General features: G+C 47.6%; 1 protein-coding gene across 2 annotated transcripts in view; it reads right to left on the bottom strand.

Moving 5' to 3' along the window:
• Rgs10 (regulator of G protein signaling 10) overlaps nt 1-17,362 on the bottom strand; it is a 42,642-nt gene extending 25,280 nt beyond the window's left edge. The window contains exons 1-3 of one of the 2 annotated variants that reach the window (XM_051193120.1): nt 17,208-17,362; nt 2,006-2,124; nt 282-368 (exon numbers count right to left, since the gene is read on the bottom strand). In XM_051193120.1, the coding sequence (XP_051049077.1) occupies nt 282-368; nt 2,006-2,124; nt 17,208-17,256 (255 nt within the window). In that variant the 5' untranslated portion in view covers nt 17,257-17,362. Of the gene's footprint in view, nt 1-281; nt 369-2,005; nt 2,125-9,623; nt 9,710-17,207 lie in introns of those variants that run through there. The other variant, XM_051193121.1, reaches the window with a different exon arrangement.
• Nucleotides 17,363-17,940: the final 578 nt, after the last annotated feature.

The raw sequence follows: 17,940 nt of genomic DNA on the forward strand, positions 1-17,940 counted from the left end.
ACTGATTTGTGAAGAAAATGGTTAACACAATGACAAGCTATAAATGACAAATGTTTACATCTACTTTGAATATTGGCCTGCTTGAACTATGGCTAACATGCTCTTTAAAAAAAAAATTACTAATATTTGGTCAGCACAAGGTACCAGTTAGAAGTTGAAATTTCCCTCAGATCTAGTATGAGTCAGGATAGTCTGGGCAGTTCCCAAACCTAGGCAACAGGCGGCTGTGACCACATAATGGGAGGAAAAACTCATCACAAAAGCAGAAGACAGAGAGGTACCTGCTTCTTGTCCTCCAGTTTCTTGAAATCTTCACACGCTAGCCAAAACAAGACATTTTCTTCACTGAATTCCTTCTTCAAAAATTCCTATAGATAAAAAAGGGGGAAGGGAATCATACAGTGTTCGACGTTGAGAAAATACAAGTTTCCTTTAGAGGATGACAAGGCAAAAACGGACAGAGGAACCTGGTTTAATCATCTCTTGAAAAAACTCCACCCGGAAAAACAAAGAACATGTTTAATGTTGAAGCAAGAATTTCTTACGCATTTCACCTTAATGGTTTTGACACTGCAAGGCAGAATAAAAATGAAGCGGGGAATCTATTCGCATTTCTAAGCTGACAATAAATTACCAAAAAGTAAATTAAAGTGGAAGATATATCAACCCCTTCCAGACACTGTTTAAACAAAGTGCATTCCTCCAAAGCCAGGCCTTTTTTTTTTTAAACAAAAGAAAAGAAAACATATTAAGCCTGTCCAAATCACAATGATGGAGACCATTTTAAGTTGGAGGTGTGCTTTCTGGAACTGCTGGAGAGCAGTTAGCACTCGGTCAGCTCTGCGGTTACATTCAAATCTCCCCAGCATCTAAACGATACTTATAGTTCTACTCCGCAGCCTAGGAGCTCCGTGGGAACCAACAGCACCTGGGTCCATCACTTAAAAAGCAAGTTCCCAAGGATCAGGATTGGAATTCATGTGTGACCCTCCAATGGGCAGCCACATTCATACTGGCAGAAACTTATTTCCTGATATTATCAGCCCTTCCCTGTCCATCAGTCCTTCCTGTCCATCAGTCCTTCCTGTCCATCATCAGCCCTTCCTGTCCATCATCGGCCCTTCCCTGTCCACCATCAACCTTCCCTGTCTGTCAGTCCTTCCTGTCCGTCAGTCCTTCCTGTCCATCAGCCCTTCCTGTCCATCATCGGCCCTTCCTGTCCATCATCGGCCCTTCCTGTCCATCATCGGCCCTTCCTGTCCATCATCAGCCCTTCCTGTCCATCATCAGCCCTTCCTGTCCATCATCAGCCCTTCCTGTCCATCATCAGCCCTTCCTGTCCATCATCAGCCCTTCCTGTCTATCATCAGCCCTTCCTGTCCATCATCAGCCCTTCCTGTGTATCATCAGCCCTTCCTGTCTATCATCAGCCCTTCCTGTCCATCATGAGCCCTTCCTGTCCATCATCAGCCCTTCCTGTGTATCATCAGCCCTTCCTGTCTATCATCAGCCCTTCCTGTCCATCATCAGCCCTTCCTGTGTATCATCAGCCCTTCCTGTCTATCATGAGCCCTTCCTGTCCATCATCAGCCCTCCTTTGGGAGATTCCTTCCCCCTTCCTCATTTTTGTCAGTTACCATCTAGCCTCTTTCACCAGTAGTGATGCATTCAAGAGTGTCTGAGACTGGAGAGAATTAATGTTCATGCCAGAGAAACCCAGCTCATCCCTGACCGTCCTAGAAATCCTTCCTCCAGATCCCATACTAGTAGAGCATCCTTCTCCATCACCCCATCACACACACCCCCCCAACTATACAAAAACCAGAGACAGGCTGCATGTCCCTTTGGAAGCCCAAGGTGGTCATGAGAGATGAGCAGTTCCTAGTCTCTAGCTGGAGCAGACAGTGTTGTATATGGTCCTGGTCCTGGTGCCTCCACTCCCCACCACACACGTATCTAAGTTTTTCCTATTGTATAAGTTCCAGTGATCAATGAGAAGGCAAACCCTGAATCTCATCACGCCTTCTGGGTCTTCCAAAAGATTCTCCAAGGAGGCCGCCCACTTGGCTGTGCTGTTGAGGCCTTGCTGGCTGCTGCTTGAGCTCCCCTCGCTGTCATGGATATCTACAAAACACAGATCAGACAGTGTCACTACCCAAAGATTGTCCCGTGCAGATGGTGCATACGAGAATATTATTGTAAATCTACACTGCAAGGTCATCACCACCATCGGCACCAAACCAACATGTACTAGGGCTTGTCACAATAGACTCAGTCTACTGAGGTGGAAGTCACTATTCTTTCTGTTGTTCAGACATAACAAAACAAAAACAACTAAATGGAGCTCAGAGAGGGACTTGCCATTTCTATTACATCCTATAATGTCCCAGTTTGTCCACTGGCCCTTGAGTCCTCTGCAATCCACCACCCATGGACCCTCCTCAGCATCAACTCTTTCCTTCCCCCTTTTGCAGTTATGGTGACTCCACGGATCTGAAAGCTCCTATACAGCAGTATCTTCAGCATCTTTTTTATGTGGCGCATATAGAAGAGTGTAAAGCAAGACCAGGACCAGGACGATCACACCTAGAGTTGTCCAGATATGCAGGCATTGAAATAAATATCTTTTGTGAGTTTTTTTTTTTAATTTCAGAATTAATGCTTAGAGAATCTACAATGGGGCTAGGGATGTGTGCGGGTTAGAATGCTTCGCCTAGCCTGAGTCCCAGAACAAAGAAAATCCACAACAAGCAAATGCCAACATTGTAAATAAAGCACCAGCAGTCTCCATCTTCCCTTTCATCGGGACCCCAGTGTGGGTTCACATCACACTTAGCCAGTTTTTATTTAAAGTTTTATTGTCTGGTTCATAGTGGATGTCTTTGCATTAGTTTAGTTTAGTTTTTTTTTTTTAATATGTCATATCTCTAAAAATATATATATATATCTGGGGATGTGGCTCCATTGGGAGAGTGCTTGCCTAGCATACACAGACCCTGGGATTACTTCCTCACCTACACTAAAGCAGCCATGCTAGGTAGCACCTGCCTGGGATCCTAGCACATGGGAGGTAGAGAGATCGGAAATTCAGTCATCCTTGGCTACACAGTGAGTTCAAAGCCAGCTTGAGAAACACAAGATGCTGTCTATGAATGAACAAATGAAATATCACTGACTCTGAGGCAGCCTCCTTACCTGGTTGGGTCATAGAGTGACTGCATGGAATGTCTTACGCTAACAGGCTTGGCATCTAGGCTTTAGCAAAGAAAACGTGGCAGAGGGTCAGGCCATCACCCTGGGGCCACTAGGCTGAAGGAGGAAGCAAAGCACAAAACCTGTCTACAGACCTGACCCAGTTCTAGAACCATGGAAAAACCACTGGCATGTCGCTTCGGTCGAGTCATAGGTCAAAACCCAGCTTGACCGGCTTGAGCTACGAGGCCATGGTAAATGCATGTGTGCATTGGAGGGATTCCTCCACAGTTATTAAGGACTCAAGATGGAAGTACAAAGTGTGTACTTTCTCCACCACAGTAGGAAGTCTTTCATGTTCTTGACACAAACAATGAGAAGAACCTGAAGTGGCAGATAAGGCAATTACCCTGACCTGATCCTGATACAACATGCGCTTAAATCACACCATATCTAACAAATACATAGGATTATCATGTCTCCATTGGGGGACAAAAAATAGGAAATCCTTCCGAGAGCAGCACACTGCCAGTCTTTCCCTTTTCTGAAAAGAATGACCTACTGAGGGGACTGTATGTACAACACTAGAGACAAGGTTATATTTAAAGAAAAGAAAATAGACTTGACTCGAGGGGAAAATATAAGAGACCAACCAAGTAAATCACTTTTGAAGCATGATTGGAAAAAAAAATCTTATAACTTATTAATCACTGAAAATAGCTGAGATATCATTTAAGAAAATTTATATCTGAATATACTAGACTTGGGCCCAAGGGGTTGGCTTGGTTGGTAAATTGCCTTCTGTACAAGCATGTGGACCAGAACCCACGTGTGAGCCTAGCTAAACTGGTAAGCCCCAGGCCACTGAGAGACCCTGTCTCAAAAACAAAGTGGACAGCTACTAAGGAACACTCAAAAGTTGTCCACTGGCTTCCACGCATATGCACATATACTTAGATGCATATCTGTACACACACACACATCACAGAGAGGGAGAAAGAGAATACTAGACTTAAGAGTTGACAGTTGGTGTTCTTTTAGGAGACAAAGCAAGACATCTTAAGCTTGAATTTGTTTGGCTTTTTGAGAGACAGTCTCACTTCATAGCCTATGTTAACCTAGAACTTAGAACCGTCTACCTTGGCCTCTCCAGGGCTGGAATTGCTTGTCTGGACCACCACATACAGATCCACACCTTAACCTCTTAATTCCCTGGGGCTTCATCTCAGGAACCTTTACAAAGCAGCGTCAGAAACCTTGGACAGTGTGCTGCTGATGCTTGTGATAGTGTGAGAAGTTATTTGTGACAGTGCCACTCCTCTTGTTAAAGCAAGCTTCCCAACTTTTCCAAATGACCCTGCAGACCTTCTGAAGTGACTCTCTCCAGCTCATGGGTAAGAAATGGGTCCATCACAGAACGTCAATCCCTGGACACAGTTTCTCCCCATGTGTCAGATTTTTAAATCATCATTGTAAGAGACTTCCTGAAGCAGGGCCCATTCTGCCAAGCATCCCTCAAACTTACCTTCCGTCCTCTGCCTGAAGAACAGTTTGACCATTTACTCCAGTGATCCAGCAAATCCTCATAAGTAAATATGCAGCAGGACACAAGTGCCCTGTTCTAGGGACTACCTTGTCCAGTCACAAATTCTCGTCCATGTTTTCAGCCGTGCGTGGTCTGAAAGGACGCCAAAATTCTTGGTACTCTTTTAAATAATCAACCACACCGTACTAGGGGCTTCATCACCCTGCTCACTGGCAAATAAATGCATTTGGTGGGCTGCACTCAGGCATTTAAAGCTGACTCTGCTGCTGGGGAAATGCAAACCACCCCTTTACTGCTGGTGCTAAGCAAATTTGTGGATTAGCTTTTTGTGGCAGCTTTCAGGAGAACAAAAACCAAAATGGCCCCTTTGGTTCCTGAGGTCAAACCCTAGCACCCACATACACTCACATACGGCAGGTACCTATGTAAGCCCAGTGCTAGGGAGGAGGGTTGCTGGGACTTGCTGACAAGGCAGTCAAGCTGAATCATAGAATCCCAGGTTCAGGGAGAAACCATGTCCCCAGATAACAAGGTGGAAGTGATTGATGTGACATCAATCTCTGGCTTCTACATATATGCTGTGCTCATGCATACGCACATGCACTCAGACACAGAATGTATGTGCACCAGCACACACATAGACAAAAAGATGTTCAACTCCAGATCCACTATTTAGACTGCCTCCTGGACTAAAAGCAAAAGTCTAAGACAATGACTTCTCCTGGGTGATGTGTCTAAAGAGTCACCACATGGAACCATTGGGATCTATCTGTCCCCATCAGGACCACCTCCACAGGACTTTGGGGTCTTTGGAACACAGAAAATGGTAGTCTCTTATGGGTACACTCCAGGGCTCTCCCTTGCATCAGGAAATAACAATAATACTGTTAGAAAGGTATTCTCAAAAGCCCTGGTTACTGGTGTTTTAACTTCAGTGTGTGTGTGTGTGTGTGTGTGTGTGTGTGTGTGTGTGTGTGTATGTATATATATGGGAGGGGGGGCGCATGTGACTGCACTGTGCAAAGAGGCCAGAAGAGGGCATCAGAGCTGGAGTTCCAGGTGATTGTGAGCTGCAGGACCAGCATGCTAAGAACCAAACTCAAACTTTCCCAGAGTGATAGATATGCACTCTTAGCTGCTGAGCCTCTTTTGGACTTTAGTTCTTGTAACTAAAAGAAAGCCTTCCCTGTTGTCCATCTCTGCCACTGTAACTTTCCCACAGGGTTCTTCTCCCAGCTCCTGTCATGTGTTTTCACTTTCCTTGGATATTGGTTTGGATCTTTTCCAAGACTTCAGATTGACTTTAAGGGTTTTTGTTGTTTGTTTTTCAACACTGGAGATTGACTCCAGGACCTCGAGCACGTGCTAGGCAAGTGCTCTTCCACCAAACTATGTTCCCACCCACCACCTCTCTCTCCTCTTTCTCCCTTCTTCCCCCTCCCTCTCCTCTTCTTCATTCTGAGAAAAGGTTGCCCAGGCTGGCCTTGAACTCACTATGTAGCCCAGATAGATACTGAGCTTAGCAATCATCATGCCTCAGCCTCCTGAGGATCTGGGGTTACAGATCCATACCATCAGAGCCAGCCTGACTCTCAAGTCAGATTAGACTTTTGTTGTTGCTGTTACAACAGAAAGATCTTCAACATCTGCAAACACAATTCACTTAATGGCATTTATGTTTTGTCTGTTTTTTTTTTTTTTTTTTTTTTCATTTCTGTAACAACATGCCTGGGGCAGGCTACTTTATAAAAACAAGAGGTTCATTTTGGCCCATTGATTCAGCTCCCAGAGGCCTCAGATCTCAACAGCATATCTGGAAAATGTTTTTTCCACCTTCCTAATGCCTCACAATGGGAACTGCACTTCAAGACAGATTCAAACTGTACCCAGATCATAGCAAGCCATCATCTCCAGGCTCCCATAAGATGATCACCAGCCTGCCGTATGTCTGGCATTGCCCAAGAAGTCACCCTGAATTCAGGGCCCTCCTGTGACTCAGTATCCCCTGCTTAGAAGAATTTATGTACTTTTCAATATGGACTGAGTAAGAGACCCTGCGCTATCTCAGCTCACATTCAACATGCCACTCACCCAGTAACACACAAAAGAAAGAACAGCTTTTCTCAAGAGCAAGCACACAGGAAGCTCCAAATCAGCCATGGCTATATGGGTAGACCTTCTCAAAATACTAATAATTAATACTAATAAAAACAGAAAAAATAAAGCAACACCAAGATTTCACAGCTGCCCAAACTTTGTCCTGAAGTCCAAAAACATTCAAGTGCTCTCTCATTCATACACATGGATGTGTGCGTGGGTGCGTGGGTGCATGCGTGTGTGCGTGCTGTGTGTGTGTGCTGTGTAAAGTACAGAGGTCCCTGGTGTTTTTCCTCAGCCACTCTCCACCTTGGTTTTTGAGTCTGACTTTCTTACTTTTACCCAGAACTGGCTGGTTCTGCAAGGCTAAGCTGCCCATGAGTCCCGGGGATCCTCCTATCTCTGCCCCCACCCCCAGAACTGAGATTACAATCACAAACTAAAGTGGTTTCTTCTACCTGGGTCTGGGGTTCACACTCAGGGCCTCCATGAATTCGGAGCAAGCACTTGACTGCCTGAGCCAGCTCCCAGCCTCTTCATTCTTTTTCATGGACCAGTTTCCATTTTAGATGATTAGGCAAGAAACCAGGCTTAGAATGCCCAGGTGGGGAAAGACACATTAAACGAGTTTTTCTAGCAGCTTTACGATTTCTCAAGCTAGAAGAAGCAAATTGCAGTCATGTTAGTTTGTCTCATTTTTTTCTGTTTACATTTTTGCAATGAAGAAAGGTTCTAGTGTTGTTCAACTGTTTTCTGTTTTGTTTCTCTTTTTACTCACGCCTAGTCTTTTTAGATCTTCAAGTTTTTGTATACCTAGCTCTAATTTTTCAGTAAATTTGTCTTTAGCTGATGACAATACCACTTACAAACTGTTTGCCAGGTGTGAGGTTGCGCTCATGTGGGTTGAATCATTTTGGCATCTTATAAAGCACTCTCTTGTGACATTTATAGCAATCCCATTTTATGGGTGAAGAAGCTGAGATGTGAGACCTGTATGGGTCACCTCGATAGGAAATGGAAATCTTGGTCCAAAGGCAGACAGCCTGGCTTCAGGACACCTGTTCTTTCCCATAAGGCTCCATTGCTGTGTTTAAGTTTGACTTCTGTTCATCTTTATGGTGAGAGGCCAAAAAAGAGCAGGTTTAAAGAGGCTGACAACAGCAGGGCATGGTGGCACACACCTTTAGTTCCAGCATTTGGGAGGCAGAGGCAAGCACATCTCTGAGTTCGAAGCCAGCCTGGTCTATATGGAGTTCAGCTAGAGCTCTGCGGTAAGATCTTAGAGGCAGGCGTGGAGGGAGAAGTGGAGAGAGGAAGGGAGGGAGGGAGGAAGGGAGGGAGGAAAGAAAGGAAGGAAGGAAGAAGAGGAGGGAGAGAGAGACAATCACAGTGTGAGGAAAGTTTGAGAAACTTGAGGTCAGTTCCATGGGGGAGCGGGTGGGGGCGGGTTGGGGTGAGTGGGGGAGGGTAGGAGTCCTGTAAGACTGAGGAAGAAGCATCTAGCACACAGACAGAATGTGCAGACAGTTTCGTTTCCATCAGTATTGTTCCATGTGGTTTCTGACTTCGGTAAAAGCCTGTCTCCGAAGATGTTTGCAGCTCTGCCATGCAGATGGCTGGAGTGTGTTGCTTGTGATCCATTTTGTAATACATTATTTATAGTAGCTATGATGTCACGGCTAATCAAGACTTTCTCCAGACAGGAATTCCCTAGAAATCCATACGCAAAAGGCATCTGCAGCACTCAACAGACCTGAGCACTTGAGGCATAGCATAGCTTTCTGCTTGTACTCTGTAGGGAGAGCCATGTAAGCTGTGTCTGCCCTGAGTAGACAATTTCTCCATCGAAATAATATTTTAATCAGCTCTCAACATCCAGCCTCCTCAATAGCAGAGGCAGCTTAACATCCTCACAGGGTCTACTCTAAGGACCCACAAACTCACAGCACATTGAAGGAGACAAAGGAGACATTCACAACCAGGAAAAGGCAGCGATGTCAGCCCTACATTCCTAAGTAGTTAGACATAACACCCCACCTTCCTTCAAGTACTTTCTTTCAGCCCAGCGTAGTGGCACTCTTCCATAACCCAGGATCTAGAAGGTTGAAACATAGGAGGACCAAGCCAGCCTTGGCCACATAACAAAGTCTCCAGACCAGTGTGAACTCCGAAAGACCCTCGCCCATAAAATTAAAACCAAAAAAAAAGGGGGGTACAGAAAAGGAAGAAAAGCATTCCTTCGCATGAAGTATCAAGGGAAGACCACACCCACAAAACTTATTCAAAAAGTTCGTATCACCTACACCACATCAAGCATAATACATTTCTTTAAAGTTCCATCCCAATATAGAAGCAGAGAATCTGTTTGTTTTAACCGGTGATCTGCTAAAGGCTCCGCAGAAACTAGGTCATGGAAATCCTGTATCTAAATATGACTTTACCTATTTATCACTCCGATATCTAGCCTGTGAGATCTAACTTACAGGCATACAAGCTGGAGAGAAAGAAATGCAGTTAGCAAAATAATAATAACAATAATAACAATAATGATGATGATATTTTGTTTTAAAACAAGCTTGCTTAGAACCAGCACGTATGATGAGAACAGGAAAACAGGCTGCAGAGGGTGGCCCAGCTCTGAACATGCATTGTGACACTTTGATTGGCGAGCTCACAGAAAGGCAAGTGTCCAGCACGCCTGTCTCTATATAACACGGTCCTCCCTATGCCCTGCTCCATCCCTGGGCAAGCCCAGAGCATGTTCTGAAGGGGTTGGGGTAGTCCTTACGGTCCATGCTCCAATCCACCTAGAAGTTCCACGCAGGCCAAACCACTGCTGGCTTTTGCTGAAGCCGCTTTGTAGGAGAAAGACAGGGCTCAAGGCTCCCTGCCACCCTCGAGTGCAAAGAGAAAACAATCCCCAACATCCTCTTTTGGGTGGACTAAACAACAGATGGCCACGGTTGCCAGCACTGATGAGAGGGAAGGAAATAAGGATGCCACGCTGTTGTTTGTACCCTCCCAAGAATCCCCACTTTCTAGGCCACAAGAGGCCCTGAAAAAAACAACCATGGCCCCAGGCCCTGTCACTGATGTCCCCTGTCTCCAAGAACTGGGCAAGACACTTATGCATAAACGCACCTTTCCTCCCCCACACATTTTCTTCCCAGTCACTTCCTCACTTCAGGATAAGGGACTTGCAGGCTAGGGGTGTGGCTTGGTGATAGAGCACTTACCCACCACACACAGGGCCCCGGGTTAATCCCAACCCCTGTGAAACTGCTTGCCAGAATCAGCCATGCTCTAAAGCTGTGTGTATGAGGGGGTGGGCGGTTTTCAGGCAAGGCCTTCCTGTGCAGCTCTGGCTGCTCTCAGCCTCCCAAGCACAGCCATTCATGAATTAGCCCATACATTCATTTGCTTGCATGTGTGATTGGTTGGGTTTATTGTTGGTGTTGTTATTTTTTGGTGTGTGTGTGTGTGTGTGTGTGTGTGTGTGTGTGTTGAGAGTGGGCTTCACACAGCTCTGATTGGCCTTGGCTTGCTATGTAGCCAAGGGTGATCATGATTTTCTGATCCTTCTACCTCACTGGTGCTAGAATCCACCATGGCATGTGGGGACTGAATTCAGAGCTCTGGACCTGCTGGATAAGCAAGCATGCTCTTAACTGAGCTACACCCCAGCCCACATCCTTCTCTTTGTGTGTCTGTTTCCATGTGTGCTGGTGTACATGTGTGTCTGTTTCTGTGTGTGCTGGTGTATACGTGTACTGGTGTCCATGTGTGTCTGTTCCTCTGTGTGCTGGTGTACATGTGTGTCTGTTCCTCTGTGTGCTGGTGTATACGTGTACTGGTGTCCATGTGTGTCTGTTCCTCTGTGTGCTGGTGTACATGTGTGTCTGTTCCTGTGTGTGCTGCTGTACATGTGTTCTGCTGTACATGTGTGTCTGTTCCTGTGTGTGCTGGTGTACATGTATGCTGGTGTACATGTGTGTCTGCTCCTGTGTGTGCTGGTGTACATGTGTATCTGATCCTGTCTGTGCTGGTGTACACGTGTGCTGGTGTACAGGTGTGTCTGTTTCTGTGTGTGCTGCTGTACATGTGTCTGCTGTACATCTGTGTCGGTTCCTGTGTGTGCTGATGTACATGTATGCTGGTGTACATGTGTGCTTGTTCCTGTATGTGCTGGTGTACATGTGTGCCTATTCCTGCATGTGCTGTTATAAATGTGTGTTGGTGTGCATGTGTACCTATTCCTATGTGTGCTAGTGTACGTGTGTGCTAATGTACATGTATGCTGGTATAAATGTGTGACAGTTCCTGTGTGTTCTGGTATACATGTGTGCTGGTATTCAAGTGTGCTGGTGTACATGTGTGCTATTATACATGTATGTCTGTTCCTGTGTGTGCTGGTATACATGTGACCTGATTACATGTGTACTGGTGTACATGTGTGCTGGTATACACATGTATTGGTATACATGTGTGTTGGTTCCTATGCATGCTGGTATACATGTCTGTTGGCATACATGTGTACTGGTATATATGTGTCTTGGTATACATGTATTCCTATTCCTGTGTCAGTTCCTATGTGTGCTGGTGTACATGTGTGTCTGTTCCTGTGTATGCTGGTGTATGTGTGCCTGTTCTTGTGTATGCTAGTATACATGTGTGTTGGTGTACTTGTGTACTGGTGTACATTTGTGTCTGTTCCTGTGTGCGCTGGTATACATGTGTGTTGGTTCCTGTGTATGATGGTATACATGTCTATTGGTATACATGTGTGTTGGTATACATGTATGCTGGTGTACATGTATGGTGGTGTACATGTATGCTGGTGTACACATGTGTCTCTCCCTGTGTGTGCTGGTATATATGCATGCTGGTGCACGTGTGTGTCAGTTCCTGTGTGTGCTGGTGTACATGTGTGCTGGTGTACACATGTCTCTTCCTGTGTGTACTTGTAGACATGTATGCTAGTGTACATGTGTGCCTGTTCCTGTGTGTGCTGGTATACATGTGTGCCTGTTCCTGTGTGTGCTGGTGTACATGTATGCTGGTGTACACATGTGTCAGTTCCTATGTGTGCTGGTGTACATGTATGCCTTTCCTGTGTGTGGTGGTATACATGTGTACTGGTATACTTGTCTGTTGGTTTCTGTGTATGCTGATATACATGTCTGTTGGTATACATGTGTGCTGGTGTATATGTGTGCTGGTATACATGTGTGCTTGTGTACAAGTATGCTGGTATACACATGTGTCTCTTCCTGTGTGTGCTGGTGTACACATGTACTGGTGTACATGTGTGTCAGTTCCTATGTGTACTTGTAGACACCTATACTGGTGTACATGTATGTCTGTTCCTGTGTGTCATGGTGTACATGTGTGCTGGTTCCTGTGTATGTTGGTATACATGTGTACTGGTGTATATGTGTCTTAGTGTACATGTATGCCTATTCCTGTGTGTGCTGGTGTACATGTATGCTGGTGTACACATGTGTCTCTTTCTGTGTGGACTTGTAGACATGTATGCTGGTGTACATGTGTGTCTGTTCCTGTGTGTGCTGGTGTATACGTGTTCTGGTGTACATATGTGCTGGTGTACATGTGTGTCTGTTCCTGTGTATGCTAGTGAACATGTGTGTCTGTTCCTGTGTGTGCTGGTGAACATGTGCATCTGTTCCTTTGTGTGCTGATGTACATGTATGCTGGTGTACATGTGTGTCTGCTCCTGTATGTGCTGGTATACATGTATGCTGGTGTACATGTGTGTCTGTTCTTGCCTGTGCTGGTGTACATGTGTGTCTGTTCCTGTGTGCTGGTGCATGTGCATGAGCACAGGTGAAGACTCGGCCTGTGCTCAGGCTCTGTCCACCTTGCCTTTTGAACCGGAGGCTCTGGAAGGCCTGTGAGTTCCTGGGATCCACGTGACTCCTCTGCAGTGCTGGGATTACAAACACACGCCACCCTCAGGGCTCTGGGGATGGAGCGTGGTCCTAACGTTGAATAAACAACAATGTTGAATGTCACTACCGTGCTCTCTCCGGGCTCCGGTCCACACCTCCGGCCAACCCTCGTCTGGACTCCTGCATATTGTTTATAATCTGACCGAGGGGTCATAGGCACTGAAAGGGTCTGCTCAGACACATGCCAATCGCTGGAATGCACGGCAGCCCAGAACAGAATGAGGCGCACAGCAGTGAATGAAATAACTTACTACAAAGAAGCAAGCAAGAGGAGGTCAGGTTCTATTTCAGAAGGAGTGGCTGAAGAAGCCGGGAGTGAAAGATGCAGCACGGGGAAGCTCTGACTTTTAATCACGGATTCACTATGAAATGAGAAAATAAAACCAGGAATTCCCAGATGGGAAGGAAGGAGACGGGGAGAGGCCAGCACCTCCGTACTTGCTCACGGTATATTTAACGAGCTGACTGAGATATGCGTGCAGATGCCCTGGACTAGGGTCCAAGGCAGGTTGACTTGTCTGCTTCTTTGGAAATGAGGAGCCTTGCAGTGGTCCCCTCCCCTGAGACAGGCTACTGTCCGGGCTGAGGACCAGTCAGGCTTGGGGAGGCAGAGTGAGAGTGAGGGGCAGGAGAATGGGTTGACAAGGACAGACCGGGTGGAGGCAACCCCGGGCACTAGGCATGGCCTTCCACAGATGGGAGCCAAAGCCAAAGAGACATTTGTCCCCGGAAATCTGTGGGGACAGTTTACCATAGTGGGCACCTCCTGACAGCCCTTATCAAGGGGCTGCTGTTATTGCCTGCCTGAGCCCCCACCCCCACCCCACCCCATCAACCCAAGGCTGCTGCTGCAGGGGACAGCTAGCTATCTGGGGGAAGCAGAAGTGACTAGAATATATTTAGTACAGTATAAACAACAAGTTCTTAGAACCCAGCATGAGGGAGCCGAGGGGATCGCTCAGCCCAGGGAGAGAAGTGTGTGGTTCCCCATGAAAGCTCTAGGAAATAGCTGGTCCAGACCCTTCGTGGGCCTCTAAGTCTCCTGTTCTGAGGAAAGGAAGACAAACACATTATGGGTGCCCAGCTGCTACTGAAGCCACATTGCACCTCCTGCCTGCCCATTCTGTCTGCCGGCTGCTCTTGGTGGGACCCAAGTAGGCTGAACTGATGTCATCTGGGCAAAAGCTGTCTTATCTTGTCCTTTCCATGCTTGCAGGCTAGCCTTGCTCTCTCCCAGCCCCAAGGCCCAGCCCACAAGTTTCTACAGATGCAAGTTTGCCCAAACACCAAGACGCTCTGCTGTCAAGTAGTTAAAAACAAATATGGTAAATTTCTGTGTAGATTGTCACCTTCAAATACAAGCGTAAGCCCAGCAATAAGTGTGAAATGTCCAGGGCTTAATAGGACAATGTAAAGAGACCTTCTTCGACAGGCCGCACAGCTGTCTGGCTGTAGGGCACGGATGGCTTTTACTTCGGTTCTGAGGTAGGATCTTGTCAGTTATTAGCAGTGTGGGTTGTGGGTAGGGGACAGGACCCTCTGAGAACGCCTCACACTTTGGCATGAAAACCACTGGGGTACTTACTAAAAATGCAGTTGACTCTTCCTGCTCCCCTTGGGTCCCCAAGATTGAACCGGGGTTTGACTTTTACCAACCTTCCACTTCCCCCCTCCCACCCAGGCAAGATACATTTGAGAGAAATGAGACAAAGGGCCTCCAGCTATCAACCTCAGAAATGGGTGGAGCTTACAGCTCTTGGATTTCATCTTTGATAAGATTTAGCTCTTTTGGCCACACACAAAATACACTGGGAGACATACTTGCCCTCAGCTCCTAGTCCAGGCTTGTGGTGGGTATATCCAGCTTTGGTTGGATATTTGGAGGGGGGGAGAAAACCCAACTCTTTAAAAGCAAAGTTCATGTGGGATATCACTATGGGGCAGACCACTTGCCTACATCTGTAAAGCCTTGGGTGTGCCCTTAGTACCACAAGAAAAAAATAATCAAAACTACCCTTCCCCAAATCCTTAGCCATCCTGTGGGTGCCTCGCCTGCTGCCCATTCTCTCTGTAAGGAGCCCTCACCCTCCATCTCTCATTTGGCTCCTTTTTTTTCTTGCTGTTGGGCAGTGATATAAGTGACCAAACCGGCAGAGGCTCATGTCCTTTCACAAGGGTGGGAGACCTTGTATACCCACAGATTTCAAGGAAACTGGGCTCCTTGCATTCCTGACATCTGACACCGACCCCTGCTGTTTAACTCCTGGCCTTTTTATCACCAGCAGTGAGGGCAAACTTCATCAGAGTTAAAGTCTATTGCCCTGGAATGGCTACATGCTACTAACGTTTCTAAAACTGCCCTTCAGTTTGGTAATGCAATGTGGTCATATGCAAAAGCATATAAAATCCATGTATCTGTCATGATTCAGTGGTTCTATTTGTATTATATTCAGGCCAAATATAATTCAAAGCAACAAGAAACCTATGCAGGGCTATTCACAACTGCTCTATGTAACAAGAAAGAGAAAGAAAAGGAAGCTAGTAACTCCTCCATCTTTATCATGTATCCAGAATTGCATTTGGAGCTTCTCATGTTTAACTGCTGGCCCTGCTATTAGTAACATGAGCACATATTTATCGGAATTAAAATCCATAGTTACCGGCCAGCAAAATGGCTCGGTGGGTAAAGGTGCTTGTATCCAAGCCTGATGACCTGAGTTTGATTACCGTAGGAGAGAAATTATTTCCACAACTGTCCTCCACATGCAAGCTGTGGCATGCACACACACAAGCTGTGGCATGCACATACACACACACACATATGCAAGCTGTAGCATGCACATACACACACACATGTAAGCTGTGGCATGCACATACACACACATGCAAGCTGTGGCACGTGCATGCGCACATATGCACACATACATACACACACATACACACACGACAAACATAATCTAAAATTTTTAAAAATTAAAATTTTAAGTTTAAAAAAATTAAGTATGTAGTTAAGTCCACAGCTCTCTGAAATCCACTGTACAGAGGTTCATGGAGCCTGGATCTGATGTATATGTCCCACCACAGTTAATTGCAGCCCACCTATGACTTAGCAACCAGTTCTCAGACACCCAGAATATTTAGCAATTGGCTTTTGCAAGCCACACTAAGCCAGCAACAGCGCAGCTCGGTGGCATAGAAAGGTCCAAGGACATTCATTATTCAGTGTAGCCAAATGACAGAATCAAGGTTGGAATTAGGAGTTTAACCCCAGTGCCAAGAATCTGACCACTGTGTCAGCCATCAACCCTCACAAGGGAATCTGACCACACAGACAACATTAATGGAACACTTTAATTCATATTAGGCAACGGTGCAAACTCTTTACAAACAACCCCATGAAATCTGACGTTAGTAGGGTCGTCTTAAATATTTAATAAAATGATTTGCATGAGTTGATGGGTGGAGGGCAGGCTCCAATTAAGCACTTAAAGCTACACTTTGCACATCCCGTTGCCTCACAAAGAAGTTGCACAGCTGGTGAGTGATGGCAATGGGATTCAATCTGTCTGATTGCAGTCGCTTAACCACAGTTGATGTTTAGGTGGAAAGAGGAAACCGGCTGACACGTAGTGACTCTTCTGGGCGACAGGAAAGCAAGCCGGCGAACTCCGAGTCAGAGTCAAGCCAAGCAAACAAACCTGGGTTTGAAAGATCCACCAACTAAGAGTGGAGCAGGTCACCCAACACCCTGGCTTCAGGACCCCACCCCTCTGACGCGGCTTTTTTAAAGGTGAAGACAAGAGGAGGTTGTCGATGCAGCTCCTGGCCACAACATAAGCCATCAAAGAGTGTTAGGTATTATTATGAACAAAAAGGATGACAGAATTCGAATCACCTTTTCTGTACTGTGGGTTCTTTGTCTTGCCAAGTTGCCCCAAACTGTGTGGGTCGGGCTGGTCCAGGGGGGAAGACAAAGTGACTCCTCCGCCGTGTCACACAAGTACCTCCCCCGCCCTGGTATGCAGCCACCTTGGGACTCCACTTTTTGGCGCCGCGGGGCCGAGCCGCTCCGGGGATGAGAGGTCCGGTGGAGCATCTTTCCCCGCTCGGCCCGCGGCGGAGGCTGCACACAGGAGGGGAGCCTGGCTCCCACGCTACCTCAGAGTGTGGGGCTGTTCTGTGTCTCCCGTGGCTCCCAGACCTTCTCTAGAAAAAAAAGCTGCTGTGGCTCCAGCTTCAAGCCCAACTTCCTCCCGGGGCGGCTCCCCGGCTCTGCGCTCCCGCTGCGGCTGGGACAGAGCGAGCCGGGAGGAGCGCGGCTGCTATCCGGGCGGCACCGGGAGCCGCGCCAAGGGACCCCTGGACCCGGCCCTTCCCGCGCCCCAGCGCCCAAAGCCGCTTACCAGACGGCGGACGCTTCCTGCTCAGTCGGCTCACGGCGCGGGTGAACATCGCCGCGGGCGCCCGGAGGACGGAGCAGCCGGGCGGCACCGCTGCTGAACCCGAAGAGGGTAAAGAGGAGGAGGAGGAGCCCGCGCGACGCCGCCCCTCCAGGCCCCGCCCGCCGCCTCCTCTCCGCTGCGCTCCCCTCTGCCTGCCCACCCGCGCCCGTGGGCACTAAGTCCAGCCCCCAGCTACCCGCGCAGGGCAGGGCGCGGTGGCCTCGGGTGACCCTCAGCTCCCGCGCTCATCCCGGTCCCTCCCCTCGCGGCCTGGGAGACGCACGGCGTTCCATGTCCCTGCCAAGCCGACTAACCTCCCAGATCGCCCCCGGGTCTATCCGACTCCGACTCCGTGGGTGCACGGCCTGCTCACGCCGCGGGTGCCCGAGAGGTGTCACCAGAGCCGGGACCAAGCTGTGGGCGCCCACTCCGGTTCACGCCACGCCTTGTGCCCCGGCTTCGAGGCTGTGGAACAGACAGACCTCAGAGAAAGCTGCCCGAGCCTCTGCCGTTCCAGCGCGGATCGGAGCGCGCCAGTACATTTTTAACTTGGACGACACTTGGGTGCAGTCTCAGGAGGACCTTTACGCTCAACAACGGGAATCCCGATGGTTCCAGCGCCAGGCTCATAGCTCCTATCCTGATGCCTGTCACCTGCCCAGCGCCGTGCTCCACGCTCATCTAGTTTCCCATT

Source organism: Phodopus roborovskii, unplaced genomic scaffold (assembly GCF_943737965.1).
Source record: "Phodopus roborovskii unplaced genomic scaffold, PHOROB, whole genome shotgun sequence".
Classification (NCBI taxonomy): Eukaryota; Metazoa; Chordata; class Mammalia; order Rodentia; family Cricetidae; genus Phodopus; species Phodopus roborovskii.